General features: G+C 39.7%; 1 protein-coding gene across 3 annotated transcripts in view; it reads right to left on the bottom strand.

Moving 5' to 3' along the window:
- Nucleotides 1–21,800, bottom strand: part of Adamts12 (ADAM metallopeptidase with thrombospondin type 1 motif 12) — a 334,703-nt gene that overhangs the window by 149,910 nt on the left and 162,993 nt on the right. For all 3 annotated transcript variants that reach the window (XM_078017184.1, XM_078017196.1, XM_078017188.1), the window contains exons 5-6: nt 21,669–21,752; nt 2,298–2,422 (exon numbers count right to left, since the gene is read on the bottom strand). In XM_078017184.1, the coding sequence (XP_077873310.1) occupies nt 2,298–2,422; nt 21,669–21,752 (209 nt within the window). The remainder of the gene's footprint in view (nt 1–2,297; nt 2,423–21,668; nt 21,753–21,800) is intronic.

Here is a 21,800-nt window from a genome sequence, read left to right on the forward strand (position 1 = left end):
CCACCACTAGCTGCCAGTGCAAACACATGGACTGTGTTCCTAGCCAAATCCACCTTCTCTTGAATACAGCTCTTTAGAGAACTCTGTTAATGTGGATCTCAGACTAGTCTGTACTGGCAAAACTCAGTCTCATATCTCCTTTTCTCCCTGATCCCACTAATTTTTTTCAGGCCAACGGTTTTCAAAATGGTTTGGGTGGAGCAGGGAGGTGATTTTGCTTTTCATACCTTCCAAAAGGATGTTTGTCAACATCTGGAGACAGTTTGGGTTGTCACAACTTGTATGAGGATGCTATAGGCATCTCATGAGCAGAGGCCAGAGATGCTGCTAAATATACCACAACATAGAAGATAACAACCCACAAAACAGAATTATCCAGCCCCAAATGCCAATATTACTGAGTTTTATTTTAGAACTTGAAAGTTTTTCCACTTCTAAGAAGGCCCTGGGAATGGGTTGTCCTGTGAAGGTCAGGCTTCCTTCGAATACCTTGGCCCTGTCATCATGCAGTGCAAAGAATGTCTACCGGAGATGAAAATCAGTCCCCATACTCTCCAAACACCTGCCTTACTCTGATCAGAAACTCCAACCATCAGAATCACTTTTTCAAGTGAAATTATGAAAACCTGTTAAATGCAAATATGTTCCCAGGGAAATCTTTAGCACAAACCTACAATAGTAGTTTCTTTGGATTCTGTGACACCTTGTGTTGATTAGTAGTTCTCCCGGAAAATAGGTTGGTGTGGATGTGAAATGTAGCACAGGGGCTCTGGTTCTTTGTGGCTGAAGGGCAGGGCCCAGAGGCTTTTTTTACTGTATATTGTTGATTTATGAATGCCTCTGAATCTGCATAGGGTGCCCAGAAAACTAATTTATCCCTTTTAGAATGTAAACTCTTCTATAGTGCCTGGCACACAGTACTGCTAATCCACTGACCTTCTCAGGTTGATATGGCAAGAGGTCGTGTCCACTAAGTAATTGTTTATGGAGAGCCTACTAAGTGTCTAGCTTTAAAGCTGGGGGCAGATGGGGGAAGAAAGTAATAAAAAATTGTAGGAATATGGTTCTTCCAGAGTAGGGGTGGGTGAGTTCAATAATTTATTAGCTCATTTATTAGCTCAATAAATGGTTTAGGCATAAATAAGAAAACAGACTTCAAAGGACCTGGGCTGACCAGGTCCTTTTCACAGTTATGAGTCCTGGAAGGCTTGATGGTTTTTATTAGTACCACAGGGTCTATGGGTGATCAGAACAGAACCATATTGTTATGGGGATAAAAGGGAGAAAGGTATAACCAAACTACTCTGCCTACTCAATGGAGCACCTGTTCCTTATATCTCAACAACAGTTAGTGTGTGTTTGCTTTGTGCTTTAAAAAAGAAAATAGATTTCTGTAGAAAAAGTTGCATTTTATTAATTGGAGAATTTTTTAAATATAAAAATAAAGAATTGGAAATCCCACTGATTTAAAGTTGCAGAAGTCTTTAAAACTTCTTATTGATGCATTGCAATTACATGTAATAGTGACATATTTATATAGGCACATAATGTAATTTGATCATTTTCTTCCCCAGTACCTCCCCTTTCCCCTTCACCTTCCTTCCCCTGAAACTCTTCTTTAATTCTACTGGTCTCCCTTCTATTTCCAGGAAATCCCTTTTCCCTCTTTTTTATCTTTGTACTTTCCACACATAAGAGAAAACATACAACCCTTGACTTTCTGAGTTTGGTTTATTTCACTTAACATGATTTTCTTTAGTTCAATCCATTTTCTTGAAATTGATATAATTTCATTCTTCTTTGTAGCTGAATAAAACTCCACTGAATATTTATACCACATTCTATTTATCCATTTGTTTGTTGATGGACACCTAGGCTGGTTCCGAAGCTTGGCTATTGTGAATTGTACGGCTATAAACCTGGGTAGGCATTGTATTCCTACCATGTGCTGATTTTAACATTTTGGATAAATACTGAGCAGTGGTGTAGCTGGGTTATATGAATGGGAGTTACAGGAGTCTTTTATGAGGCTCTGGAAACAAGCTTCTTGATTGTTTTTTTGAGCTGGACGAAGCAGCCAGTTTTAAAGAGGAAATCTTTATTGTGCTACAGTTTATCATCAAGGAGGGCTCTGTCATATTAGCCAAGTGTGATGGGGTCAGGAGCTGCCTAGGCCACTGATGAACAAAAGTAGCAAAGAACAGTGAGAATCTCATAAACAGAGTAATTGGCAAGCCTTTCTGCTACCAGCTCCGTGCAACTTGCTGCCCCCATATTCCTCATAGTCTCTGGCATACCTGGTAATAAGGACAGCCACATCATGATGGACAGGATTGAGGTCACTCTTGGGATTGATGCTCTTCTGCCACTTGCAGAAGCTAGACAGTGTTTTCTCTGCATGGTGGATTATTTTCAGTCCTTGCTGGAAAAAAGAAGAGGAAGAGATCAATATGGGTGAGCTCACTGTGGTCAGGGCTCAGTGCATTAGGCTCCAGAAGATGAGATGAGCTCAGGCTGGGTACATCAGACATTTGGCAGGAATCTGGCAGAGGCCAGCTTACTCTTGTGGGCTAACTGTGCTCTAAACACTATTGTGCTCATGACTTCTACTAAAACTGCCTGAAAGGGGGAACTCCAGGAGAGAAATTATCACCAGGCCAAGCAGCCCTTGAAGAGAAATTAAAAATATACATTATCAAAGACCAACAATCATTTAAAATTCTATTTTGAGTGGCTCTCTGAATCCTAAACCAATACAATTAAAAAGAAGCACTTAAATTTCTAATGGAAAATGAATAGATTTTTTTTTTTAAAAAAAGCTTCCTTATCTCATAAGTTATCCTTCAAAGCTGGGGCTGTACTGGGTTTTCTTGTCTACGGTTTCCATCTTGGTTTGACACCTGTGAGTAGAGGACAGGTGTAATATAATTTTTCTAGGCTCTGACCCATTAGAATAATTGGTCATCTGACAGCAATTAGGATGCTGTAGTTGATGCCCTCAGTCTGCACTTACAAGGGCTCTGAGGTCCAGCACAATCCCTGAGTCATATATTTGGCCCTCAGCTTCTATTGGGGATGGGAAGAGGATTGTTACAAATTAGCTGGATAAGAATGTGTCAAAGTAGGGAGAAGAAAAAAAAAACCAGCATAATCAGCTGTAGAAAGACTCCAGTCAAATATGAGTGTTGTCTAAAGGAAGAATTACTTTCCCTTCCTGCACTTCTTCAAGGCTTCTACATTAATTTATTGAAGGGCATGACTCGACTTTATGTACAACCAGAGAAATGAAAAACTGTGCTCCATTTGTGTACTATGAATTGAAATGCATGCTGCTGTCATGTATAACAAATTAGAACAAATTAATTAATTAATTAATTTGTAAAAAAAAAAAAAAAAAAAGGCTTCTACATAACCTGTTCCTGTTTCAGGGCGGATTCTCCTGGGAGGCTGACGATCTTCATTGGCCCACTCTCAGCTGGGACTATTACTATGTGCTCAGGCCAAGAGCTTCAGGAGAGTCTCTGCATCTGCTTGCTTCCCTACTATTCTATACTTTGCTGAGGTCTGCACCCAAATGAAATAAAACCTGAGGGGCTTCAGTTGCCTGTTAGAGCCTCTCCCATGTTCACCTACTCATGCTACTTAGCGACCACAGACCACCTTCCTTTTATGAAAACATAGGCAGTGGCTCATTGTGCATGAAAACTCACCATACAGCTTAGCATAAAGAATTTTAAATGAAAAAACAAACTGTCACTTAATTATCCTCATCACCAGCCACATGATCCAGCAGAATGAGACATGGATGAGGAGGAGGAGGAGTTCCAGGGGACCAGCCGAACATGGGGGAGCCAGTCTCCAAAGCAACCAGCCAGGCTGTGGGAGACCTGTGACCTTACCTAGATGGGAACAGATAGATTGTTCCCATCTACCATAAAGGACTGACAAGGTGTCATAAATCTGAATGGCAAGAAAGAGGAAGGAAGTGAAAGCCGAGAGAGAGAGAGAGAGAGAGAGAGAGAGAGAGAGAGAGAGAGAGAGAGAGAGAGAGAGAGAGAGAGAGAGAAAGGAAGGAAACATTTCTTGATTATTTACTATATGCTAGATGCTTTCATATGTTATTTCATTAAATTTAATCACATCTACCCTGCATTATTTAGCATTATTGTGTAATTTCATAAAAAGAGAACATTAAACTACCTCAAGGTCATTCAGCTCAGATTTTCAATTAAAAATGTGAGAACAAAGGTTCCTAGATGAAGCCTGTGGTTGTAGTTGGTCACTGGCTTCACTGGAATGGTAAACCCCTCAGACAGGAAGGCAGGGCATCATATAAAACATCAGCAATGATCAGACATCTTTAAGGTCTGTTTTTAACCCTACATTTCTTTCTTTGGTGGAGGGAGGGATCTCTGAGAGAACACTCATTAATTTGAAAAATATTATTACCATTTACAATTGTTCCATAGCAATGAAATACTTTTATAAAACTAACAAAACAGGTACAGAATCTGTATCCTGAAAATTACAAAATGCCATTAAAATTTAAAAAAAGACCTAAATAAATACACAGATTAAAGATTCAACTCAGTAAAGATGTCCATTCTCTCAAAAATTAATCTATAGCTTTATTGCAATTCGTATCAGAATCTTGGCAAAGTCTTCTGTAGATATACATAAGGTCATTCTAAAATTTACATGCAAAAGCACAAGCCTCAGATTAGCTACAACAATTCTGAACAAATAAAAATAAAGTGAGATGAATCATTCATCCTGAAATGAAGATTTACTTAATAGTTATAATAACTAAGATGGCATGACATAGGTGCAGCAATAGACACACAGGTGAAAGGAACAGATAGAGAATCCCCAAACTGACCCACATTAGCTTGCATAACGGATTTTTGACACAGGTGAAAAAGCAATGCTTGAAGGGAAGATGGCCTTTTCCATAGTGGTGCTGGATGGCAATAAATAAATAACCCAGTTAATAATGAGGGAAACCATAAATACACACTTCTCAAAAGAAAAACATACAAATGGCCAATAGGTATCTCAAAAAGTGCTCAAAATCACTATTAGAAAAATGCAAATTAAAAATCACAAAGAGATATCACCTCAGCTGTTAGAAGGACTATTATCAAAATGATGACAGATGGGAATAGAAAAGATAGTAGAGTGAATTGGATATAACTTTCCTGTGTTCATATATGAATACACAACCAGTGTAACTCCATATCATGTACAACCACAAGAATGGGAAGTTATACTCCATGTATGTGCAATACGTCAAAATACATTCGACTGTCATGTATAACTAAAAATAAAAAATTTAAAAATGATGAAAATAAAAAGCATCAGCAAATGTGGAAAAGAAATTGCAAGCTATGGGTGGGAGTGTAATTTGGTTCTAACATTATTAAGAACAGCATGGTAGTTTATCAAGAAATTAAAAATAGAACTACCTTATGATCCAGCCATCCTGCTACTGAGTAGGTATCCATGGGAAATGAAATTGGTATGATAAAAAGACATCTGTATCCCTAGGTTCACTGAAGCATTATTCATAATAGCCAGACACGGAATCAGCCTAATCATCTACTAACAGAGGAAAGGAGAAAGGAAGTGTGGGATATATGCATAATGAAATACTAGTCAGTCTCCTGAAAGAAGGAAGTTCTGTTACTTGCAACAACATGGATGAACCTGGATGACTTCACATGAGATAAAATGATCCTTGCACAGAAGGACAAATAACATGGGATCTCATGTATGTAGAACTCAGAAGCAGAGAGCACAGGTTGGGGGTAAGAGTGTTGGAAGATGTTGATCAAAGGATTCAAAATTTCAGTTTAGACAAGAGGAGGAAATTCAAGAGATCTACTGTATGATATGGTGACTAGTTGACAGCAATGTTCTGTAGACTTCAGAGTCATCAAGAGCACAAATTTTAAGTGTTCTCACCACACAAACACACAAATTGTATGTAAGGTAATGCATTAGCCTGACTTTGCCATTTCACAGTGTAGACTTATTTCAAAACATCATGCTGTACACAATAAATTAAACAATATTTATCAACTTAAAAAATATATAGAGAAAGAAAGGGGATAAAACAGAAGCAAAAGTCCTGACATCACTTAAGACAAATCATACCAAATGTGAGAAAAAGACTCCAGTGGTAACTGCATATTATCTAGTTTTCTATATATTTGAGTCTCAGTGAGGTTGTACACAGTAATAAATCCACATGGCATGTGCTTATCACATACATCTTTTAAATTACTTCTGTGTACTTCATCTCGCTTGATATTGTAAACACTCATGAAGTAGTTCAGAGAGCAATGATTAACTCCCATCTACAGATGAGAAGAATGTTTTCTGTGGCGATTGGAATTGGTATAATTTGCAAATGGTAAAGCCACAGACAGCACCTAGATCTTAATATTTCTCTCACCAAGACTCACATTTGAAGAATGTATTCACATGTTATTATTATTTTATTTATTTATTCTTGTATCAGAATATTTCTGCATGGATGCAACTAGTTATATAAATGGTTAGATCTGGAATGTCATTTTGTATTTTTAAATCTTTTATGGGTCCTCCATTATTTTATTAATGCTCCAAAGACTCTATATCCTGTACAACTCCTGACTTTGCTGTGGTGGATGGGTATTCAAGACCTGATAATAATCTGAAAATTTACCAAACTTTCTTTAGATCCTCAAGAATGCCTAGCCTGACTCTAAACACATGTATCTGATTATGAACTACAACACTCACCAAACCCAAGACATTATATTCTAAAGGCAGCTAGACAGCTAAAGATCTCATCAGCTCTCAAACATATCCTCCTGACAGTTGTCATCTGAACTAGAGTGGCCCTTCGCAACAGCTAAAGTCACACTTAACAGATTAGGCTACCAGAATCAAGGAAGGGAAGCTCAAAGGAAACGCTGGAGAAATCACTGAGATTCTAGTAATCCTTTGAAGGATTTCTTAATTTAATGTTGCCATGCTACTGCACCTGTCTGCCATGGCTTTCCATCCCAGTGTCTACATTTTTGTTCACAGGAAGCTAAGAAGCAAGGGCATCATAACAAACTCTCACTCCAGGAACCAAGAATTAAATGGTACTTGTGTTCTGAGATTCTTGGGCTCTCTGTCATGGTTTTGAAATGAGGCCTAGGGCTTTTTTCCTTGGTGATACTGATTTACATCACAGTTATGTCTTCCCTGAAGGATTCTAATAAGGTGGTCTAGTCATGCAGCTATTGAATTTGTTCCTCTCCCTTGCTCTGAAAGTCAGTTCCCATTTTTCAGACTTGTAAATTTCCCTTTGTTGATTACACAATGAAGTTCAAGGATAAACATCTTGGTTCAACAGCAATCCAAGTTCTCTTTCTTTGTTTGAAAGGAGGAACTGCAGACAGAATGGGAACAGCTCAAAATAAAAGGTGTTCTGACTAAAAACAGAAATAAAACATACATTTTAGTAAAGAGACACAAAGTAAAAGAAGGAACAGGGGTTTTTTTCATTTAAAATAAAGGAAATACAGGTAATAGGAAATTTAAATTGTCTGAATCTACTCGTCCCAATTGGTGGTGGACATAAGCTTTTCATTAAACAAAATTGAGCATGCTGATGTTCAGGGAATCACAATACTTTACAGTCTTTCCTGAATTATTATGGCTCTATCTAAAGCTATTTTTCATCAAAAGAATAATCTTTCTTCCAATTTTCCTCCTGTTTTCTACCAAAATGTTTTATTTTATTTGTGGCAATGACCACATTGAACATATAATCACAAAACCACACTCTCATATCAGTGTATTCACATGCTCCCACACACATATCCCTATACCTACTTGAAAGTTTATAAACTTCCCTACTTAAGTAACCATGAATATGAAAGCTTATTAGAGGGCTCGAATTGTAGCTCAGTGGTAGAATACTTGGCTAGCATCTGTGAGGCACTGGATTCGATTCTCAGTACCTCATGTAAGTAAATAATTGACACCTAAAAAATTGACACCTAAAAAAAAATTAAAAAGTGAGAAGCAGCTCTGACTTGAGCTGAAGATTCAATATTTTAAAAATAAATAAATAAATAAAAAGCTTGTTAATAATCCTAATGGCTATAGAGGTGGTGGAAGTAGATGGGGCTTAGCTTTACCTTGGCTCACATAATCCCTGGAGGGGGAAACACAGATCTGAGAAGCTCGATTTTCTAATATTGTCCTTTTACATATTAGCTTGAATCAGCATTCTGAAAGAACTCCCATATCATTCATGAGTGTCTGCTTAAGTCAAGTGAATATTTACAAATACCCAGTTTCCCTCATCCAGAGCCAAGTTCAGTGTCAGCAACATGTGTTCCTAATGGAGACACAGAGTCATTTTCCAGATGTTGCAGCATAAACTCAGCATCCAATTTCCCCGTGATGATGAAAAGCCCATCTCCCTGAAGCGCCTTAGGAATCACATAGCCCATCATGTATTTAAACAGTGAGGAAATCCAGGCCATTTTGGATGGCACCTGAACCAAGTCACAAAGCAGGTATTGGCAGAGCAGGGTTTAGAATCAATCCACTTGCAGTCACGAGTCCAGGGCTAGTGGTTTCCAAACCACCGAAGACTTCTTTAAACTCATCACTTTGCATAACTTGAAAGACTTGGCAATTGGTAGTGGATGATTATGCCCATCTCCTCCCCATTTCCCCCCAGTGAGAAGGCAGGGACAGACACCTCTATCTCAGGATTCCAAACTGTCATCCTCTTCCTCTTTGGCCACTTCTCAGGCCTCCCAGGGGCCCTTCTTCTGCCCTTCCATGGCTCATGGCTTAGTTCACTCTCAGTCACGGTTGTGTTTTTGGAAATCATTTTTTTTTTAAACTTCCAAATTTATAAATCATTCCAAATCTCTCCTGAAGTTCAGATGTACCTAAATCTTTTGATGAATATCTCCACAGATACCTTCAATTCAGCATCCTGAGAAATGATGATCTTCCTGTAAATCCTGTCTCAATTGCAAGAACCACCATGTACTAGACTGGCCAACTGAGACGTGCCAGTGTCTTCCTGTTGGACTACTCCCTTGCAGATTCTGCCTCCCAGCCTCTCATGATTCGCTGCTGATTTAGAGGATAGTCTCTCCTCTCCACCTTTGCTGCCCACTGCCCTTAGCTCAAACTTTCATTCTAGACATGTTAAATGCAGCATCTCCTTTGTTTTCCTACTTTATTACTTGACCTCTTCTAATCTATCACTATTGTCAGATTGAGGTTCATTTTTGTCAAAACAGAAGTCTACCCTTACCAGGACCCATGGCTCAAGAGCCTCTGAAGCCCAACTTCCTGGCAACCTTACAGCTTACCTGCCAGCAACATTAGATTGCTTATATCAACACTCCTCCACCACACACACTGTGATATTTTTCCTTTCCTTTCTTTAAACTATCCTCTCTTCCTAACATGCTATTTTTCTCCTTTCATCCCTCCATTCATCCTTTTAACACACAAATAGGTCATTTCTAGGAAGTCTTTCACTCCCCCCCACCCAATTTGGATGAGGTTTCTGCCAATATATCTTGTGCGTACTTGGTTCATAGTACTTGCCGCATTTTCTTTTTTTTTTTTTTTTTACTAATTATTTATGCTTTAATAAAAATGTCTTTATCCTACTGTTATTTTTATTTTTTTATTAGTTGCTCAAGACAATACAATGATCTTGACATATCATACATTTGATTCAAATGGAGTGTGAATTCTTATTTTTGCACGTGTACAGATTGCAGGATCACATTGGTTATACAGCCACTTTTATACATACAGCAATACTAGTGTCTGTTGTATTCTGCTGCCTTCCCTATCCCCTTCCTATCCCCCCTCCCCTCCCTTCCCTTCCCCTCCCCTCCCCTCCCCTCTCTCTACCCAATCTACTGTGACACATTTCTCTCTCTCTCTTTTTTTCTCTTCCCCCTCATACCATCATATATGTAATTTTGTATAACAGTGAGGGTCTCCTTCCATTTATAAAATGATGTACTATTTCCTTTAAATGCCTCCAGGAGAAGGAGTGGAATTTAGTCCTCTCCTCTCTCGGGCACTGCACATACCTGTATACACAGCAATTTTGACAAAAGTAAGAGTGCACATCCCTCATCAAAAAGTGAAGAAAAGGTGGAAAAAATGTGGGTTTAGCCAGGAAAAAAGTGAAGATCAGGTTGGTGAGAGGTTTTTGTGTTAAGTCGGTAAAACAGGCAAGATCTCCTACTGACTACAGGAATGAAAGGGGAAAGGATCAGAAGTTTGACAACAAAGCAGAAAATCTGTAATAGTAATTCCAGTGCCTGTAAAAACACATTTTCCCACAGGTCTCTCATATATTTGCACACCATCACTGATAGCTTTTGTTCTTTTCAAGGATGCTGTACAACAAACAGCCTTGGAAGATAGTCTCTCTGCAGAGAAAAGAGCAGATTTTTCTTTTCAGTTCATGATAATAAGGTAATGGCCCCCTCTGGGGCAAAAGTTGGTCAAGTTTATTTATCATCACTTTTACCAAATTGGGGTTTCCTTATCTTAGGGTTCCTTAGCTATAGTAAAACTTACAGTGTGCAGAGTATCCAGCTGGGCTGCTTATATCACCCCTCTGGTGACAAGAGACAGTGGGAAACATGAAGCTCATGTTGTATGTTGAGCCATGAGTAAAAATGTCTTTTGCTTCTAATTCAAGAGTCTCATGTCTTCTCCCAACATCACATTCATTAAATTTGTGGCAAACTAACATGTTAGCCTGCAAAAAGGTAGCATCTCACATCTTTGCAGGGATGAAGAGGAGAATGGAGGGCAGTCAATCAAGCATTAATGAGAACAAGGCTAGACCATCTAATTATATGGACTAGGTCTGCATCATTGTTGAGGTTTTCTAGCAGTGAGGCTGTTGGGGAAGGATACAGCTACATCAATGTTCATAGTAGCACAATTCACAATAACTAGACTGTGGAACCAACCTAGATGCCCTTCAATAGATGAATGGATAAAAAAGTGTGGCATTTATACACAATGGAATATTACTCAGCACTAAAAAATAACAAAATCATGGCATTTGCAGGCAAATGGATGGCACTAGAGCAGATTATGCTAAATGAAGCTAGCCAATCCCTAAAAAACAAATGCCGAATGTCTTCTTTGATATAAGGAGGGCAACTCAAAACAGAGCAGGGAGGAAGAGCATGAGAAGAAGATTACCATTAAAGAGGGATGAGAGGTGGGAGGGAATGGGAGAGAGAAGGGGAATTGCATGGAAATGGAAGGAGACCTTCACTGTTATACAAAATTACATATAGGAGGATGTGAGGGGAAAGGGAAAAAAAACAAGAGAGAGAAATGAATTACAGTAGATGGAGTAGAGAGAGAAGATGGGAGGAGAGGGGAGGGGAGGGGGAATAGGAAGGGAATAGGAAAGGCAGCAGAATACAACTGACACTAGTATGGCAGTATGAATAAACGTGGATGTGTAACCAATGTGATCCTGCAACCTGTACACGTGGTAAAAATGGGAGTTCATAACCCACTTGAATCACATGTATGAAATATGATATGTCAAGAGCTTTTTGTAATGTTTTGAGCAACCAATAAGAAAAAGAAAAGGGAAAAGTGCTGAAAAGTAAAGAGCTGGCCACAGAGGAATTTTTCATTCATCTCAACCCTCCTACAAGAGCAATTCTGGAAAAACCTGGCAGATAGTCACTAAAGAGAAAAATATCTACCTCCAACATCTTGAGTACTTTCTCTTCCTTGCTTTTGTATGTTCCTGTTATAGACAAAACAAGTGCGTAACTGACCACATTGCTGGTAATTTTCAGCTGAGTAGTTTGCCTGGCATAAAACTCTCATCTGCACTGTGTGGCATTTCACACAAGCTCGGTGACAAGAGGTCTTCAGGATACTTTCTTCATTTTCAATTAAATATCACAGCTCTTCCAGGAGGCTTTCTCTGAGCACATCTTCCCCTCCCACCCAGTCCCTTCAGCCTCTTATCTGCAAGTCTTACAAAGGGTTAAGTCCAAGCAGTACTTGCTGATTTTGTTTCTTGAGTGCACTTGGTCACAGGACCCTTGGGAAGGATAATTAATGATGCATTTAGACCAAGTAGCCCTAAGCGCACCCAAGATGGAAAAAGGATTTCAGAGAGATGATGCTGGCTCACAATAAAGAGGAGAGACTTGTGCTAAACGTTTTCATAAAGCAACCTGGTCATTATTGGAGCTTGTTAAAATAAACCCCCATCTACATGAAATTATTTCCTCTGCAAACAAAAATAGATTTAGCTTTTAGTTCATCTTTTTTTCACCCATCACCTCATTTCCTCCAGCTAGTCCAATTTGCTTCCCACGTCCCCTTTCCTATGCATATGAGACTGTGACCTTATAGGATAGGGAGCTGACATGGAGGAAATCAGCCTCTATTCACAGAAACAGCCCTAACTGGGAGATAGGAAATGATTTTACAAGAACATAGCTTTTGTTACAAATTGCTCTCTTTTTGTAAGCTCTCTCTATAATGAAAAAAAAAATCTTGTATCGATTTCTCTGTAATTCCTAGTAGCAATTTTTGATTTGGTACACAATCTGACCTTGCTCTGCTAGCCAGGCATAAGCTACTGAAAGAGATGATGGACAAGGAAGAGACAAGCAGTGAAACGTAAAATCTGGAAACTTCTCCTGTGCCTAAGGAATAACTCATCTACTATCAGAGGAAAAAAAAATCTTTGATTAAAGAAAAACAAAGGTGAGTCTAAAAACTCTTTGCCAATATTTTTGACGTTTAACCTGAAAGATCAACAATTATATGAACTATTAAAGACTCACGCATCAGGTGGAGGATGAGAGTGGACGCAGAAACCATCATCTGAGTTTCTAAGATCAACAGGCTTTTAACTTCAGAGTGAACCTAACACTAAATCTCTCAGAAGAAGAAGAAGAAATTCTCCATGAAGGCAGGCAGATCCTTCCAGCCATCAGGTCTGTGCCTCTCCTTCAGTCCAGCCTGACACCCTCAGGCCCACTCCGGATGGCAGAGCCACCTGGGATCCACTGGGCTTCATCTAACTCTCATCCATCCTTGTTTTCATGTTTTTAAAAGAAGTCTCCAGCTTTTTCTGATCCTCGTCTTGTCCTTAAGGCTTGTTATTTTCCTAGGACTTGCAAACTGAGTATGAATGCAATAGATACATAGGGTTATTGTTGTAACTAAAAGAGGATGACAATAATGATGACAAAAATAATAAGATTGACACTAACAAGTGACATTTATTCACTGGCTTCTAGAAGCCATGCATAACACTAAGTATTACATGAACTAATACATTTTATTCTCACAGCAAACCTGTATGGAGTAGATATTATTAATGCCACTTTATCCAGTCAGGAAATGGAGGCACAAAAAAAGTGTCCTACCATAGGTTAGACAGCTAGAAAGTAGTGGGACCAACTATCATCTTGTTCTCTCCACAACATCAGGCTGCTCACATGAGCTGGGAGGATGAGTCCAACTCCTAGCCCCTGGCAGAGAGGCCATTGAATCTGGCTGAATAGATCTAAAGTGGAAAGGGCTAGAAGCTGTTTGGGTCCAAGGCCTTGAAGTGAATTAAGCATCAAAATCATAGCACTCGTGTCACAAAATGAAAATAAGAGCTTGATTCAGGGTTGGTGGAGGAGGACAGGGGTGAGCAAGTTGGCTCGTAGCTGAAGCTGGTTTGCTTTCTTGGCCTTGGTGACTTAATACTTGTCTTTCAGAGCCTGGTTTGTGTCTCAGAGTTTCCACGGCTCTGAAGTATGACCACCTAAGTCTTTGAGAAAGCCTCCCAAGTGAGTTGCACATCCAGTCACTCAATTTGTTCTCAAAATGTGGTGACAGTCCTCAGTGGTTTTAACAGGACAGAAAATGATGGACAGAAGTTGTTACCACTTAATCCTGAACTCTCTTGAACCCACCACTGAAAAATAAAGTCCAAAGCAGTGCTAGCTGTCCTATGAGATCAGAATACCAAAGACCAGAGTGGAGTGGTGGAAAGTCACTGATGAATGGGACGTACCTCGTGACCCCACCTCAGTGTCCCCACCTCACACAACTTCCCACAGAGCCTCCAAGTGGCTCCTCTAGTGCCTTTCTCTGCATTTCATTGGTCAGTATGGGAATCATCCAGAGTCTCCCACAGGATGACATCCAGATCTCTTCATGTGGTCACAAGGTTTGTCATGAGTTGGTCACTGTTGCCCCTCATGTTTGCCCAGACTGCTGGCCTCAGTTCACTCATTCATTCCCTTATTTAGTCATTGAAAAATCAGGGGCCTGTTACGTATTAGTAGGGCTAATGGTGAACAATACCAGACCTAACCTCTTCCCTTAGGTGGCATATACTATTGAAGGGAATTCCAGCAATCAAATAGACGTGAAATGAGCACAGTGATAGATGATGAGGGAGAAAGGCAGTGTGGTGGGAGTGAAAAACCGAGATCCACTGGGCATGGAGGTCAGGGAGGACCGCCGTGGTGAAGTAACACTTGAGCTGAAGTAATTACGGCGTTCATCGAGTGAGAACAAGAAGGAAAACAGTCCAGACAACAAGATCCATGGCAAGAGAAAGCATGATGAGTAGCAGACAGTCACCGTATCCCAAGAGCAAGGGGGGCATAATGGAATGGGGAGGGAGCCAGAAATCCACCAAACTGCTTTAAACCAGGGGTGGAGGTTGGAGAGGTGATGGCAGGAGGGTAGTTATGGTCACATTAATGCATTGAGTTCATCTGGGCCACAGGGAGAAAACCCAATTGAAAAGAATATTACCGTACTTGACTAGTCCAGACAGGATATACCTCCAACCATAGTCCATGAGCGGCTTAAGTAGCTTGTATTGTAGAGATGGAGAAGGTGGGATAGAGTTAGCAGTGCCTGATGGTGGACTGGATGTGGGAGGGAGAGAAGGAGGTGTCATGGATGCCTTCCAGATCTCTGTCCTATACAGAGGCAGCCGACAGAGGAGCAGGACTGGCTGTGAGTGGAAATGGGAAGGTCTTGATCGACCTTGATCTCTCCTCCCTCCAGCACAATCTCATCGTTTCCTTTCTACCTGAGTTCTCATTCTCCTGTCCTGTTGTCTAATATCAGCGATGTCTTCACTGGCCTCGTTCATTTGCCGAGTGCTAGGCTAAACACCTAAGCCAGTGCTCATGTAGGTGCCTCAACTCGGCATGTCCTTCCGCACTGGCTAATTCCTTCTTATTCTCTAAAACACAGCTTAGACATTCAAGCATCTTTTCCTATCCCAGGTACATCTTTTTTACACTCATGACAGTCTCAATTTAAAATTTTCTATTTGTGCTTTTGGCAGCAGACTTTAGGTTCCTCAGAGTCAGGAAATGGGACTTATATCCATATTCATTTCCTCAGTGGGCTAGCAGAGCCTCAGTGACTGATGGAATATGGAGCAATGATGTGACCTTCACAGGGCTACATGCTGAAGGATGGCAAAGTCAGAGTGAGCACGCAGGTCTCTGCTCAAAGTGGTGACAGTCGTACTTCCTGTCTGTGTCTGTCTGTCATCCTGAGGTTAGTTAGGAGCGGAATCATTGCATTTTGCTGTTGTTTGGACTGCTCACTAGTCAACGATGTGAAGAATAGCCTGAATCATATCTGGGAATCAGGAAAACAAGAATTATAAATGTCTATTCTGCTGTCACCCGGTGGACCTTGTACCACTTTATAGATTCTATTTAATAAAAAGCTTGAATGAAGATAATGTTTGCAAGGTAGAGGTAGAGAGCTATGCTGTCTATAGCAAATCATTTGTGTCTCTTTGCACTTGCAAAATCGGGCCAGGAAGAAGAAAAACAATGTAACTGTGATTGATTGGAGGATGTAGTGATCAATCAAATCCTCCTGAACAACTTCATGGGCAGCAAGAAGCCCGCATTAAGAGGGCATACCTTGGGGCTGGGATCGTGGCTCAGTGGTAGAGGGCCAGCCTAGCATGTGTGAGGCACCAGGTGTGATCCTCAGCACCACATAAAAATAAATGAATAAAATAAAGGTATTGTGTCCATCTACAACTAAAATATATTAAAAAAATAAAAAGAGGGCATACATTGTTTCCTGAGAATGAAGAGATGTGGAATCCTAAGGGTCTGGAGGAAGCCACGTAGGGAAGTCATGCAAGTGGTATTGCTGGAACTGCAGAGGGCGAAGATTTTTCCATTTCATACCCAGAACTTTCCTTTGTTGAGTTTGAAAACCCTAATGCTGGAATGAGATTGCTAAATTAGATGCAATGTTCCACAGGCCACAGGCTTGGGGCTGTTTTCTTTGTCAGACACAAATCATTTTTATCTCTACTAGACAAGCACCAGTTGTGTAGCCTTATCAGTTTTCTGTAAGTCAGTACCTAACTTTACTATATCTAGGACCTAACATTGATGAGTAATAACCAGTTCCATTCTCAGAAGTTCAGATAGGTAAGTTAGACATTTAAAAGATACCTAGTTTTTATTTTGCCTGATTTCCAAGTTTTAGATTTTATTTATTTATTTTGGTACTGCAGATTGAACCCAGGGGTGCTTAACCACTTAGCCACATCCCCAGATGCGTCAGTCAGCTTTTTTACTGCTGTGACCGAAAGACTGATAAGATCAATTTTTAAAATTTATTTATTTATTTATTAAAAATATCAAAACATTTGATTTATTTGGGCGCTAAAAATTGAATCCAGGACCTTCCATATGCTAAACCTGTACTCAACCAGTGAGCTACACCCCAGCTCCAGCAAGACATTTTAAACTAAGTTTATCAGTTAATAACAAATTTAGAGAATTGATATATATGCTAGATTTAAGAAATCCACTCCCCTGCAAAGGTTAGGGTAGTATCCTCTTTATTTTTATTATTATTATTTTTTGCCTACAGTGCTTGGTATTCTCTTAGGCAAAGAGAAGACACAAAATATTTAGTGAATAAAACACAACAAAGGCTTTGCAGAAGGAGTAAATGAAAGATTTGGTAATTTGGGCTGCCCTGTCAATCCATTTATAAACAGACCATTTCTATGTAAGTGTGTTTCACAACTAGTTGCACAAAAATATGATTTGATTCTCTCATCCTTAGCCACATTGTGGGTTTAGAGACCTCATTTAACAAGGAATAATTTAGTATGATTTTCTAGAGTGAAGAGTTTCTGGAAATGAGTGATAACCTGAGCCATGTTCCAAAAATGGTACAGTGTAAGTCTAAATTCTGAAAAAAAGGTTCTGTGGTTTCAGGTTTTATGAAAATGACCCATCATTGTTCAGGTCATCTTTCTTTATTCAATCATCTGGTGAAAAAATCAGATGAATATCAGGTACTTGTAGTCACCATTTACAAAGCAGAGACAACAATTTTTTTTCCCTCATAGTATTTACATTAGTATTAATAATATAGTTTAAGGGCTGAAAATGAAAATCATTAAACTGTACTAAAAATCAGTACCAAAAATTAAAAATATCATGTTAGAATACAAGGATTCTACTATCTGCAGAAGTTAGAGGCAGATTTTCATAATTCAAATAATCTACTTACATAGCGAATTTATTCTTATGAACACTACTATCCATTATAAAACTGAATTTTTATAAAAGAATTCCATGCTGTTTGCCACAAAACAAAATAAAAAAAAAGAAAATAGAAGATCTGATGTTAACATCTTTGTGCAAAAAAAAAAAAAAGAAAGAAAGAAAGAAAGAAAATGTGGCAGATGTGGTGGTGTACATCTGTAATTCCAGTTATTTGCGAGGTTGAGGCAGGAGGATTCCAAGTTTGAGGTCAGCCTGAGCAACTGAGAAAGACTTGGTCTCAAAATAAAACTTAAAAGGCTGTGGTAGAGCTCAGTGCTGGAGTATCTTCTAGCATGTGTCAGGCCCTGGGTTCCATCTGGGTCTGATTCTGCGGTTCTGCTTCCTGCCTCAGCTGTTCCAGTTCACTCATCCCTTTTTGAATCTGTTTTCCTCAGGAATCACCAGGTAAAAGCAACTGTAATCCCAGGGACTCAGGAGGCTGAGGATCACAAATCTGAGGTCAGCCTGGGCAACATAAGGAGACTGTGGAGGGAGCTGTGGCCTGCACTGGGTCTGCTGTGCACTCTGCTGGCCCTTGAGTGCTGAGTGAACGCCAGTCCCCCACAAAAACAATTTTAGGGGAGGAAAAGTTTATTTGGGGGCTCACAGTCTGAGAGGTCTCAGCCCATAAAAGCTGGCTCTACTCCTTGGGGCTTGAGGTGAAGCAGAACCTCATATTAGAAGAGCATGGTGGAGGAGATGGCTCAGGACATGATCAGGAAGCAGAGAGCTCTGCTCAACAAAGACAAATCAATATCCCAAAGGCTGCCCCCAGTGACCCACCTCCTCCAACCCACACCCTACCTGCCTACAGTCACTGCCCAGTTAATCCTTTCAGGGAACAAACCCTCTGATTGGGTTAAGGTTCTGATAACCCAATCATTTTATCTCTAAGCTTTCTTGCATCGTCTCCTATATGAGGGGACACCTCATATCTAAACCATAGCACCAGCCTTTTTTGTTTTTATTTTGAGACAGGGTCTCGATAAATTGCTTAGAGCATCACTTAATTGCTGGGGCTGGTCTTGAACTTACAATCCTCCCGCCTCAGCATCCAGAGCTGCTGGGATTATCGGTGTGTGCTATGACTCCTGGCTTAGGTAGATCTTCTTAATGAAAGGATCACAGGAAGAGAAATACTATACCTGTAGTTATTCCAAGAAACCCCAAATATGTCTTGAATGAAGAAAAGATATAGGGTTGGTGGGGCAGAAAAGGAAAATAGATCCAGGTTCCAGAGATCATATTTAAACTAGCTACTAACTGATTGTGGAGACCCTCTTGTTTAAAAAGCCATATGCCCTGCCTTGATATTCTGACTACAGCTCTCTTGCTGAAACAGATTTGAATGGGTGTCCCATTTCACGTATACCAGCCATGAATTAGGATCTATAGATTTCAAAGACATTTTTTTCAGGCTGACTGGATTGTTAGTTCATTAAATTTCACTTCATTTATTATTCATGCTCCGGACATGGTATTAGGTGCTTGGGATGTAACAAAATAAAGAAACACATTTTTTTTTTTGCACCGTGTAATTCATATGCTGATGGTGGCTGAGATAATTAAGGTAAGAGTCAAAAGGTACACAGAATAATAATGTGTTGGGAGAGTGCTATCATTCTGTGATGGAGAACGGTAAGAGGGGCCAACTTTGAGAGAGGTGACTGAGACCTCTCTGAAGAGGCGAGACAGCATTTTAACTGAGGACTGAGGGATGAGCAGAACCTGGATGGGATATTTCAGACACTGGGAACTACTAGTGCACAGGCCATGAGGCTGCAAAGCACCTAGTGTGTTTAGAACCTGAGTCCAGAGAGCAGGAGGGCAGGAAGCAAGGAAGGAAGTAACACCAGGAAGTCTAGAGAGGTAGGTGGAGGCAAAATCACTAAAGCCTCTGCAGTAAGAGAACTTGAATTTGTGCTAAAAAAAAAAAAATAGAGTGTCATTAAAGGGATTTTGGCAGTCGTATTTAAAATGATCAACTGTAGCTGTAGTTAAAATGATCGTCTATGCAGAATGGATTATGGAGGCAAGGCTGGAAATGGGAAAACTATTTTGAAGTTCACTCTAGTAGCCCATATCTTGATATGATAAGGCCTAAACCAAAGTGATGACTGGTGAGATGATGAGCAGTGGGTGGCTAGATGTACTTCAGAGGTAGAACCACTAAGGGCCTTGCTGTTGGATTTGGCAGATATGAAAGAGAGAAATCAAGAATGACTCCTACACTTAGCAATTTGGTACATATACAAAGATGGATAGGATCCACAGAGATGGATAAGATGGTGGTTTAGGAAATGGAGGGAAGGAAAATTGAGGTATTGGGGGCAAGAAATAATCAAAATTTCCATTGTTGACTTATTAAGTTTCCATGATTAAATGGACTAAGGCACATGCAGGTTGAGATGTCAAGTAAGCAATTAGATATGAGTAGGGGCCTCAAGGAAGAGCTCTGGACTTCTGGTATCCATTAGGAGTCTCAGAATGTGGATAAGTAAGTTTCTGAGAATAGATGAAAGGTAGAAGTTCAGAAGAGTCCAAATCTGAGAGAATTGTGTTAAAGAGCCACAGTTCATTAATTAGTGGTATAAAAGGCTTAACATTTTCACGTCTCACCTTTTATTGAAACCAATCACCTATATAGTTTGTCCCCCCAGATATATTTTTCCCCTCTGTTCACTGTTACTTTTTTATTATTTATTTATTATAATTTGTTATATATTATGGTAGAGTGCAATTCATTTCATATTACACATATAGAGCACAATTTTTCATATCTCTGGTTGTACATAAAGTAGAGCCACATCCTTCGTGTCTTTATACATGTATTTAGGGTAATGATGTCTAACTCATTCCACCATCATTCCTACCCCCTTCCTTCTTCCCTTCCCCTCCCTCCCCTTTGCCCTATCTAAAATTTCTCCATTCCTCCATGCTTTCCCCCCATCATCGCCATTATGAATTAGCATCCTTATATCAAAGAAAATATTTAGCCTTTGGTTTTTTGGGGATGTGTTTACTTCACTTTAGCATTATTATTTTTTTTTAGAGAGAGAGAGAGAGAGAGAATTTTAATATTTATTTTTTAGTTTTCGGTGGACACAACATCTTTGTTGGTATGTGGTGCTGAGGATCGAACCCGGGCCGCACGCATGCCAGGCGAGTGCACTACTGCTTGAGCCACATCCCCAGTCCCTTCACTTTAGCATTATATTCTTCAAATCCATCCATTTACCTGCAAATGCCATGATTTTATTCTCTTTTAATGCTGAGTAATGTTCATTGTGTATATATACCAAAGTTTTCCTATCCATTCATCTACTGAAGGGCATCTAGATTGGTTCCACAATTTAACTATTATGAACTGTGCTGCTATAAACATTGATGTGGCTGTATTCCTGTGGTATGCTGCTTTTAAGTCCTTTGGGTATAAACCAAGGAGTGGGATAGCTGGGTCAAATGGTGGTTCCATTCCAAGTTTTCCAAGGAATCTCTATACTGCTTTCCAGATTGTTTGCATCAATTTTCAGACCCACCAGCAATGTATGAGTGTGCATCTTTCCCCACATCCTCACCAACACTTATTGTTATTTGTATTCTTGATAGCTGCCATTCTGACTGGAGTGAGATGAAATCTTAGAGTAGTTTTGATTTGCATTTCTCTAATTGCTAGAGATGTTGCACATTTTCTTTCATATATTTGTTGATTGATTGTATATCCTCTTCTGAGGAGTATATTCAGTTCCTTGGCTTAGTACGTGCTGTAGGTCTGGTTTGTGTATAACTAAATGTAGTGGCAGTCAGGTGATTCCAACTATGTACATTTTGGAAATGACATCCTTCTTGCCTTCAATATGGCTGTACTCAAGAAAATAACACAAAACTATTGTCCTTCTTCTATGAGCTTCCAAACACCTATCTGGAAACCTCTTATTTATCAAGAACCCTTTTGAAAAAGGAGTTAGAAAGTGTACAGTTACAGAGAGGAGTAAAGCGGAAACTATTCCTTACCTCTTCTTCTTCAAGGAGAATGAGCCGAACCACAACGATGTGAACTGCATTACCAATACTTGGATTATGGAACAACCCAGTGACCTGGAGTCAAAAATGGAAAACTGTTAGCTCCACATGGATAGGTAATGT

Source organism: Ictidomys tridecemlineatus, chromosome 1 (genome assembly GCF_052094955.1).
Source record: "Ictidomys tridecemlineatus isolate mIctTri1 chromosome 1, mIctTri1.hap1, whole genome shotgun sequence".
Taxonomy (NCBI): Eukaryota; Metazoa; Chordata; class Mammalia; order Rodentia; family Sciuridae; genus Ictidomys; species Ictidomys tridecemlineatus.